This window comes from Piliocolobus tephrosceles, chromosome 16 (genome assembly GCF_002776525.5).
Source record: "Piliocolobus tephrosceles isolate RC106 chromosome 16, ASM277652v3, whole genome shotgun sequence".
NCBI classification, from domain to species: Eukaryota; Metazoa; Chordata; class Mammalia; order Primates; family Cercopithecidae; genus Piliocolobus; species Piliocolobus tephrosceles.
In genome coordinates this window covers 7,239,368-7,250,333 of record NC_045449.1, presented here as the reverse complement: position 1 = coordinate 7,250,333, position 10,966 = coordinate 7,239,368, and the positions used below count along the sequence as shown (strand labels likewise).

General features: G+C 49.7%; 1 protein-coding gene across 1 annotated transcript in view; it reads right to left on the bottom strand.

Annotated features, from left to right (window-relative positions):
• Nucleotides 1–1,525: 1,525 nt before the first annotated feature.
• The window catches only part of CHRNB1 (cholinergic receptor nicotinic beta 1 subunit), a 12,518-nt gene continuing 3,077 nt past the window's right edge, over nucleotides 1,526–10,966 (bottom strand). The window contains exons 7-11 of the mRNA XM_023193259.2: nucleotides 9,330–9,539; nucleotides 4,502–4,725; nucleotides 3,570–3,742; nucleotides 3,083–3,230; nucleotides 1,526–2,255 (exon numbers count right to left, since the gene is read on the bottom strand). Of these exons, the coding sequence (XP_023049027.1) occupies nucleotides 2,115–2,255; nucleotides 3,083–3,230; nucleotides 3,570–3,742; nucleotides 4,502–4,725; nucleotides 9,330–9,539 (896 nt within the window). The 3' untranslated portion in view covers nucleotides 1,526–2,114. The remainder of the gene's footprint in view (nucleotides 2,256–3,082; nucleotides 3,231–3,569; nucleotides 3,743–4,501; nucleotides 4,726–9,329; nucleotides 9,540–10,966) is intronic.

The window sequence follows — 10,966 nt, the reverse complement described above, 5'->3', positions numbered from 1 at the left end:
AGGGGAATCAGGCCTGGTGTTACTATATTTATTTATTTATTTTTGAGACAGAGTCTTGCTGTGTTGGCCAGGCTGGAGTACTGTGGCGCAATCTCGGTTCACTGCAACCTCCACCTCCTGGGTTCAAGCGATTCTCCTGCCTCAGGCTCCTGAGTAGCTGGGATTACAGGTGCATGCCACCAAGTCCAGCTGATTTTTGTATTTTTAGTAGAGACGAGGTTTTGGTGTGTTGGTCAGGCTGGTCTCGAACTCCTGACTTTGTGATCTGCCCGCCTCAGCCTCCTAAAATGCTGGGATTACAGGAGTGAGCCACCGTGCCTGGCTTACTATAGTTTTTAAAATTATTTTTGGGCCTGGGTGTGATGGCTCACACCTGTAATCCCAGCATTTTGGGAGGCCGAGGCAGGTGGATCACTTGAGCACAGAAGTTCAAGACCAGCCTGGGCAACATAGTGAGATCCTGTCTCTATAGTTTTTTTTTTTTTCATAAAATTATTTTCAAGAGAAGACAGGAAGTCAAATTTCTCATGAAATAGCCACATTTTAAAAGCTGCCGGGCGTGGTGGCTCACGCCTGTAATCCCAGCACTTTGGGAGGCTGAGGCAGGCGGATCACCTGAGGTTCGGAGTTCCAGACCAGCCTGACCAACATAGAGAAACCCTGTGTCTACTAAAAATACAAAATTAGCTGGGTGTGGTGGCACATGCCTGTAATCCCAGCTACTTGGGAGGCTGAGGCAGGAGAATTGCTTGAACCCGGGCGGGGGCGGAGGTTGCAGTGAGCAGAGGTCGTGCCATTGCACTCCAGCCTGGGCAACGAGTGAAACTCCCATCTCCAATAAATAAATAAATAAATGGCGGTGAACCAGTGGCTGGGCGCGGTGGCTCACGCTTGTTATCCCAGCATTTTGGGAGGCTGAGGCGGGCAGATCATGAGGTCAGGAGTTCGAGACCAGCCTGGCCAACATAGTGAAATCCCATCTCTACTAAAAATACAAAAATTAGCTGGGCATGGTGGTGTGTGTCTGTAGTCCCAGGTACACGGGAGGCTGAGCCAGAAGAATCACTTGAACCCGGGAGGCGGAGGTTGGGGTGAGCCGAGATCGCACCACTGCACTCAGCCTGGGCAACAGAGCGAGACTCTGTCTCAAAAATAAAAAATAAAATCAGTGAACTGGTGCAAATTTAAGACTCTGCAGGCCAAACAAAAAACACACCGTTGCAACCTCTGATACACACCGCATAGTGCTTTTTTCCCATCTTCTCATGTGATCCCCAGACAGTCCTAAGGGCATATGCTATCATTAGTTTCATTTTACAGATGTGGAAACAAGTACAGAGCAGTCTAGTGGCTCGTGTGAGCACCAAGGCTGGAACTTGAATGAAGGTCTTTAAAATGCTTCTTTTTCTCATTACCAATGCATGCTTGTAGAAATAACTTCTTTTTTTTATCCTAAAGATAGTACACATTACAAAACATAATAAATTACAGAAAGTTAAAAAGAAAATGACCACAAGACCCAACATGCAAACAATAAGCTACTTTATTTCTATTTTTATTTTTTTAGAGACAGAGTCTCACTACGTTGCCCAGGCTGGTCTCCAACTGTGGGGTTCAAGTAATCCTCCCACCTCAGCCTCCCGAGTCACTGGGATTACTGGCCTGAGCGACCATGCCCAGCTTATAAACATTACTAATTGCTGTATTTACTTCCAGAAATTTATTTCCCCTATTCAACAAATGTTAAGCACTTACTATATAGGTCAGGACCTGTGCATGGCACTGGGGCTGTTACAGTGAGCAAGACACATTTCTTGACCTCATAAGGCTTACAATCTAGTTCCTGTTCTTTGTTCTATTTCACTGGCAACCTAGGTGTTGATACCCAAAAGAGCTTCTTCAAGATCCCAAAGAGTAAATCAGATGATAGTGCATTTCAGGTGGGTCCAAGACACCTGCCTACCCAGCCCTCAGTCCAGTGCAGTCCCCAGAAACGAAATAAGAGGCCCGGATTCCTAGTGAAGGAGCTAAGAGGCAGAGAAGGATATGGCATGACAGTATCACCAGACTCTCACTTCAACTGGTAGAGGGCCTGGGTCTCGACCCTCCAGTCTTCAAGGAAAGGGATCTGGAGGGGGCAAGTGGTATGTGGCGTCCAGGAAAATGACTAGGGTTCCAACGCTGGTGAAGATGATGAAAGTCCACAGGAAGAGGCGGTCCACTACCATGGCCACAAACTGCCAGTCCTCCTTCAGCTGTGGGTAGGCAAAGGAAACTTCCTGAGCTCTGGGCCCAGACCCCGAGGGAAACCCTCCCATTTCCCCAACCGGTACCCGCCTGGGTCCTCCTACCACCGGTTTGAGGCAAGAGCCAGCAGAGCAATAGCGGAGCAAGACTGCAGGCAATGCATGAGCATAAAGAACCAGTAGGTAAGCAGGGGGTGGGACCAAATTAGGAAGATGTCCAATCAGAAACGAAAGCAAGGCCGGGCGCGGTGGCTCACGCCTGTAATCCCAGCACTTTGGGAGGCCTAGGCGGGCGGATCATGAGGTCAGGAGATGGAGACCATCCTGGCTAACACAGTGAAACCCCGCCTCTACTAAAAATAGCAAAAAAAAAACAAAAACAAAAACAAAAAAAACAAACAATTAGCCAGGCGTGGTGGCGGGCCCCTGTAGTCCCAGCTACTCGGGAGGCTGAAGCAGAAGAATGGCGTGAACCCGGCAGGAAGAGCTTGCGGTAAGCCGAGATCGCACCACTACACTCCAGCCTGGGTGACAGAGCGAGACTGTCTAAAAAACAAAAAAAAGAAAAGTTTGGCCGGGCGTGGTGGCGCGCGCCTGTGTCCCAGCTACTCGGGAGGCTGAGGCAGGATAATCCGCTTGAACCCGAAAGGCGGAGGTTGCAGTGAGCCGAGACCGCGCCACTGCACTCCAGTCTGGGCGACAGAGTGAGAGTGTCTCAAAAAAAAAAAAAAAAAAAAAAAAACCACGACAGAAACAAAAGCGAGTGCTGGTGCGGAATTTGGGGGTGGGGCCAAGGTCGCCTACGCCTGGCCTTGTTCCACTCCCGTTGGACATACCGCATCGTGGTCCTCCTGTTCCTGCAGCTGTCGAGCGATGTAGCTGATAGAGGAGACGACCTCCCGTAGCTCCGGAGGCAGGGCCACAGCCCGGTTTGGACCATCGATAAATCGCCGCAGATCAGGGGCAGACAGTTCAGGCTGGAACCTGGAAGAGGAGTGACTGGCCACGCCCAGATGCAAAGACAGCCAATGCCAGCGACCCAGGCCCCGCTCCAGCTGCCTCCAACAACTTGCCAGTTCTCAAAACCCGAGAGTGCCCTTCACGCTCTCCCCGACAGCAGTGATCTCTCTAACCTTGTGCAACTTCTTCCACCGCCTCCGTTTTAGTTCCCACCTCCGCTCAATGTGAGCAGCAGGGGTACTACAACTCCCATGATGCTCAACCACAGCATCTTCCGGGAGCATGGGCCGCTTCTTCGGCACATTCTTCTGGGAACTGTAGTTCTCCCTCTCCCTTTTATGTGGGTAATGGGCGTGGTCCTACCTGTTGGGTTTGGGGAAGAGAAAATCACTTGGCGGCTTCCGGATGAAATATTCATCTGTTCCCCGAGCCCAGCCACTTCCTGGAGAAGAACAGTGAGGGGGCTCCGGCATCAGTTCTCTCTCGGGCTTGGGCCTTTTTAAACCCAGGTACGGCGGCAGTTTGTGAATGAAGATCTGCAGAATAGAAGAGGCGTATTGGTGGGGGCTTTCATGCTTTCAGACCAGAAGGAAAACAGCCAACCACGCCACTCCACATGCCCATTCCCGCGCCTATGTGCGTGCACATTCTTCCACAAACGAGCTACGCAAAGAAATGCAGCCACACAGACCTAAGAGCTCTTTAGTGGGTTGGGCCAGTCGCGGTGGCTCACGCCTGCAATCCCAGCACTTTGGGAGGCTGAGGCGGGAGGATCACCTGAGGTCGGGAGTTCGAGACCAGCCTGGCCAACATGGTGCCACCCTCTCTCTACTAAAAATACAAAAATTAGCTTGGCGTGGTGGCGGGTGCCTATAATCCCAGCTACTCGGGAAGCTCAGAAGCTCAGAAGCTCAGGCAGGAGAATCAATTGAACCTGGGAGGTGAAGGTTGCAGTGAGCTGAGATTATGCCATTGCGTTCCAGCCTGGGCAACAACAGCAAAACTCCATCTCAAAAAAAAATCTCTTCAGTGGGTTGGGAGGTATCCCAGCTGAAAAGTGTGGGCTTCCAATCTGATAGTACCTAACCCTAAGAATATTTCCCTGGGACCCGAGATGAGCAGTACTGATGAAGAGAGGAAGGGATCTGTGAAATGATAATGATGGGGGCCAGCTTAACTGTGCAACATTTCAACACCTAACAGGCTTGGGCACTTCAACACTCTACCACATAGCTATAGTTCTCCCTATGGTCTGTAAAAGGAAAGTTGGGGTTGGAGGAGGAGATCTTTCTTACCTGACGGACCCAAAGGGGCATTTGGTGGGTGTGGGGTGAGCGGTGGTGCAGGTTGAGAACCACGACACTAAGGATGACTGAGAAGGTGACGAGGACCATGGTAAACATGAGGTACTTGATAATAATTGGTACTGACAGGGAGGTCTCAGGTACTTTGTCGGCCAGTAGCAGCAGGAACACAGTAAGGGTTAGCAGGGCAAAGATTGAGAGCCCCATCTTCTCTCCTTGGAGGGCAGAGAGGAAGAGAGAAGGATTAGACTTTGCCAGAAGGAAAGCTCTATGGTGATAATCAGTGACCATGTTTCCAGGCCATTCAAAGACAGGTTTCTGCAGCCAGGCATAGTGGTTCACACCTGTAGTCCTGGCACTTTGGGAGGCCAAGGTGGGAGGAGGGATTGCTTGAGCCTAGGAGTTTCAAACCAGCCTGAGCAACACAGGGAGACTTCATCTCTGCAAAAACAAATTTGAGGCTGGGTCTTGCTCTGTCATCCAGGCTGGAGTGCAGTGGCATGATAATGGCTCATCAAAACCTCCACCTCCCAGGCTCAAGTGGTCTTCCCACCTCAGCCTCCTGAGTAGCTGGGACTACAGGTGCACATGCCCAGCTAATTTTTGTACTTTTTTTTTTTTTTTTTTTTGAGACGGAGTCTCGCTCTGTCACCCAGGCTGCAGTGCAGTGGCCGGATCTCAGCTCACTGCAAGCTCTGCCTCCCGGGTTCACGCCATTCTCCTGCTTCAGCCTCCTGAGTAGCTGGGACTACAGGCGCCCGCCACCTCGCCCGGCTAGTTTTTTTTTTGTATTTTTTAGTAGACACGGGGTTTCACCATGTTGGCCAGGATGGTCTCGATCCGCCCATCTCAGCCTCCCAAAGTGCTGGGATTACAGGCTTGAGCCACCGCACCTGGCCACACTTTTTGTACTTTTTGTAGAGACAGGATTTCACCATGTTGCCCAGGCTGATCTTGAACTCCTGAGCTCAAGTGACCCATTCGCCTTGGCCTCCCAAAGTGTTGGAATTACAGACGTGAGCTACTGTGCCCAGTCTCTACAAAAAGAAAAAATGAAATAAAATTAGCCAGGCGCAATGGCGCATGCTTGTGGTCCCAACTGTTTGGGAGGCTGAGTTGGGAGGACTGTTTGAGCATGAAAGATGGAGGTTGCAGTGAGCTGTGATTACACCACTGCATTCCAGCCTGAGCAACAGAGCAAAACTCCGTCTGAAAAAAAAAAAAGAAAGAAAGAAACAAGCTTTTGAAAGGGCCATCTGCATGCAAATCATTCCTACATTTGTATGTCCACCCTGGACTTCTCCCCTGAATGCCAGATATATATCCATCTGCCTACTCAACCTCTCCTGGATACTTGGATGTCTAATAAATATTTCAAACTTAACATGTCCAAAACTGAGCCAGACACAATGGCTCACACCTGTAAGCCCAGCACTTTGGGAGTCCGAGGCGGTTGGATCACCTGAGGTCAGGGGTTCGAGACCAGCCTGGCCAACATAGTGAAACCCCGTCTCTACTAAAAATACAAAAAATACAAAAAATCAGCTGGGCGTAGTCGTGGGCACCTGTAATCCCAGCTACTAGGGTGGGTGAGGCAGGAGAATCACTTGAACCGGGGAGGCAGAGGTTGCAGTGAGTCGAGATTGTACCATTGCACTCCAGCCTGGGCATCAAGAGTGAAACTCCGTCTCAAAAAACAAAATAAAACAAAATCACCAAAACTAAATTCTCTTACTACCAAAGCTACTCCTCCCATAGTCTTCCCTATCTCTTATTTATTTATTTATTTTTAGACAGAGTCTCACTCTGTCACCCAGGCTGGAGTGCAGTAGCGTGATCGCGGCTCACTGCAACCTCTGCCTCTTGGATTCAAACAATTCTCCTGTCTCAGCCTCCCGAGTAGCTGGTATTACAGGTGCATGCCACCACGCCTGGCTAATTTTTTGTATTTTTAGTAGAGACAGAGTTTCACCATGTTGGCCAAGTTGGTCTCGAACTCCTGACCTTAAGGGATCTGCCCACCTAAGCCTCCCAAAGTGCTGGGATTACAGGCGTGAACCACCGTGCCTGGCCTATACCTACTTTTAATTGCATGCAGATTAAGGCAGAACTTTCTAGGGAAAGGGTAGTAACTTCTGTGTTATCAGTTGATTGCCATGGAAAGGGGTGGTAACTCCAGGTGTTCCCATGGCAATGGTAAACTGACATGGCACACTGGTGGGTATGTCTTATGGAAAGCTGCATCTTCCCTGTTCCTGTTCTAGCTAGTCCTCAGTTTGGTCTGGAGTCGAGTCCCACCTCCTACATCACCACCTTGCTCCAAAGCACATTACCTTAGGTCTGAATTATTGTAAAGCCCTCCTAACTGGTCTCTTTGCTTCATCCTTTTCTCCCATGCTGACTGTTCTCAACCGAGCAGCCAGACTGATTTTGTTAAAATATAAATCAAGCTGGGCGTGGTGGCTCACGCCTGTAATCCTAGCACTTTGGGAGGCCGAGGTGGGCAGATCACTTGAGGTCAGAAGTTCGAGACCAGTCCAGTCAACATGGCAAAACCGCATCTCTACTTAAAGTACAAAAAATTTAGCGGGGCATAGTGGTGTGTGACTGGAATCCCAGCTACTCAGGAGGCTGAGGCAGAAGAATCACTTGAACCCAGGAGGCAGAGATTGCAGCGAGCAGAGATCGCGCCAGTGCACTCCAGCCTGGGTGACAGATCAGGACTACGTCTAAAAAAAGAAAGAAATATAATCAGATCATATTACTCCTCTTTCCAGAACCTTCCAGTGGCTCCCCATCTCCTGCATGAAAGCAAAGGCCTTATTAGGGTCTATAGGTCCTTCCCATGAGCTCCTGGACTTCATCTCCTACTGCTTTCCCCTCTGCTTACTTCATTCAGTTCCACTGGCCTCCTCTCTGTTTCTTGAGTACTTCTGACCTCAAGTGATCCGCCAGCCCCAGCCTCCCAAAGTCCTGGGATTACAGGTGTGAGCCACCGTGCCCGGCCCACTCTCCTTCTTTAGACAAAGGATTTGATGGCAGAGAGGAGGAAAACATGTTTTGAATACTAGAGTTAAGGATATCAGGTCTCTGAATCAGACTGCCACTGACCCAGGTTGGAACTGCAGCACTTTCCCTCTCTGTGTAATGATTTCAGGCAAATGACTTAAACTCTTTCAGCCTCTTTATCCTCCACCGTAAAATGAGAATGACAATCTGTTACTTACCCCACAGGATTGTTGTAAAGATTAGAATTAGTACATGTACCATGTTAAATGAATTACCTTATAGCAAGTGTTCAAAAAAGAAAAACAAAAAACAACCCAAAACCCAATGCTTACATAGAACTTACTGGGTGCCAGGCGGAGTTCTACTAACTCAGTCAATCCTCAAAATAATTCTATGCAGTAGGGACAATGGTTGGCCCCCTTCCAGATCAGGAAACTGAGACACATAGAGATTAAGGAATTTGGCCAGGTGTGGTGGCTCACGCCTATATCCCAGTACTTTGGGAGGCCGAGGCAGGTGGATCACCTGAGGTCAGGAGTTCGAGACCAGCCTGGACAATATGGTGAAACCCCGCCTCTACTAAAACTACAAAAATTAGGCGGGCATAGTGGTGGGCACCTGTAATCCCAGCGACTGAGGAGGCTGAAGCAGGAGAATCGCTTGAACCCAGGAGGTGGAGGTTGCAGTGAGCCGAGATCACGCCACTGCACTCCAGCCTGGGCAACAGGGCGAAACTCTGTCTCAAAAAAAAAAAAAAAAAAAAAAGATTAAGCAATTTAAGGAATTTGCCAAAAGTTATCCTATTATGCTTCCTCCTAAAGAAACGTTGGCTATTACTATTATATATTTCCCAGGGAGATAGGAGGTTAAAGGACTAGTGGGAGCCAGGCGCGGTGGCTCATGCCTATAAGCCCAGCACGTTGGGAGGCTGAGGAGGACAGATTGCTTGAGTTCAGGAGTTGCAGACCAGGCTGGGAAACATGGTGAAACCCCTTCTCTACCAAAAATACAAAAAAATCAGCTGGGCATGATTGTGGGCGCCTGTGGTCTCAGCTACACAGGAGGCTGAGGTGGGAGGCTTGTTTGAGCCCAAGAGTTTGAGGCTGTAGCAAGCTATGATCACCCCACTACACTCCAACCTGGGCAACAGAGCAAGACCCTGTCTCAAAAAAAAAAAAAAAAAAAAAGGTCGGGCGCACGCCTATAATCCCAGCACTTTGGGAGGCCGAGGCGGGTAGATCATGAGGTCAGGAGATCGAGACCATCCTGGCTAACATGGTGAAACCCCGTCTCTACTAAAAATACAAAAAATTAGCTGGGTGTGGTGGCGGGTGCCTGTAGTCCCAGCTACTCAGGAGGCTGAGGCAGAAGAATAGCATGAACCCAGGAGGCAGAGCTTGCAGTGAGCTGAGATAGCACCACTGCACTCCAGCCTGGGCGACAGAGCGAGACTCCGTCTCCAAAAAAAAAAAAAAAAGCGAAAAAAAAATAAAGGATTAGTGGGGTTCTGACAGTGGGCAGGGGATGTTAGGAATAGGGAAAGGCAATGGGAGAGTTATCTAAGCCTGGAGGTTTGTGGTTCAGAGGAGTAAAGATTTTATGGATTAGAGACTAGGACTCCTATTGGGAAAGAATTCCAGTTTCACTGAGCAGGGGAAAGGTGGCAGTCAATGGGAGGCAGAGCCTGGGTGGGATTGCTGAAGCCCAATCTATGATGCTTTGGATTGGCAGGAAAACCTTGCCTGGATTAAGGATGAAGAGGAAGAAGCTGAGCCAATGACAAAAGCGTAGGAGCCCCTTCCCCCATTACCTGCATCTGGTGGCAGGTAGAAGACGAAGATGGCCAGAAGAGTGATGAGGATGCATGGGGCGATGACGTTGACCAGGTAGAAGAGAGGCTTCCGGCGGATGATGAGGTAGAAGATGACTTCCTGGCGCTGTCCTTCCCTCCCTTCCCTAGGATCACCTGGAGGCTGGATTAGCCGAGACGGCTTGTGGATAATCTCCCACTGGCCATTCTCTGGGGAGGAGGAGAAGGAGGGGGACACAAATATGGGAGCTGTCCTCGTTAGTGCCAAGTATGGCTTGCTCTGCCACAGCCTAGATCTGAGAGGGTTGACTTGATGAGACTAGCTGTGGACACTGGGCTGAGTAGCCCATCTCAAATAAACTTGGGCAAGTCTCAATTTCCATATTTTTATTTATTTATTTTGAGACGGAGTTTCGCTCTTGTTGCCCAGGTTGAAATGCAGTGACGCAATCTTGGCTCACTGCAACCTCCGCCTCGCAGGTTCAAGTGATTCTCCTGCCTCAGCCGCCCAGGTAGCTAGGATTACAGGCGTCCACCACCACACCCAGCTAATTTTTTGTATTTTTAGTAGCGGTGGGGTTTCACCATGTTGGCCAGGGTGGTCTCAAACTCCTGACCTCAGGTGGTCCACCCACCTCGGCCTCCCAAAATACTGAGATTAAGGAGTGAGCCACTGTGCCAGGCCTATTTTGTTTTTTATGTTTATTTATTTATTTTTTTGTGAGACGGAGTCTCGCTCTGTTGCCCAGGCTGGAGTGCAGTGGCACCATCTCGGCTCACTGCAAGCTCCACCTTCCAGGTTCATGCCATTCTCCTGCCTCAGCCTCTCGAGTAGCTGGGACTACAGGCGCCCGCCACCACGCCTGGCTAATTTTTTGTATTTTTAGTAGAGACGGGGTTTCACCGTGTTAGCCAGGATGGTCTCGATTTCCTGACCTCATGATCTGCCCGCCTCGGCCTCCCAAAGTGCTGGGATTACAGGCATGAGCCACCGCACCCGGCCTTTTTAAAATCTTTTTGAGATGAACTTTCACTCTGTCACCCAAGCTGGAGTGCAGTGGTGCCATCTCAGCTCACTGCAGCCTCCGCCCCTCCGGTTCAAGCAATTCTCCTGCCTCAGCCTCCCAAGTAACTGGGATTACAGGCGTCTGCCACCATGCACGGCTAATTTTTTGTGTTTTTAGTAGAGACAGGGTTTCACCATGTTAGTCAGGGTGGTCTTGAACTCCAGACCTCAAATGATCCGCCCGCCTCGGCTTCCCGAAGTACTGGGATTGCAGGCGTAAGTCACCGCCCCCGGCAATTTTCATACTTTTAAAATGTGGATAGCCATACCCATCTTGCTGACCCCACAGGGCTGTATTGGGCATCCCTGACAGGATATTTTTTTTTATTTTTTATTTTTTATTTTTTATTTATTTTTATTTTTATTTTTGAGACGGAGTCTTGCTCTGTCGCCCAGGCTAGAGTGCAGTGGCCGGATCTCAGCTCACCGCAACCTCCGCCTCCCGGGTTCATGCCATTCTCCTGCCTCAGCCTCCGGAGTAGCTGGGACTACAGGCGCCCGCCACGTCGCCCGGCTAGTTTTTGTGTATTTTTTAGTAGAGACGGGGTTTCACCGTGTTAGCCAGGATGGT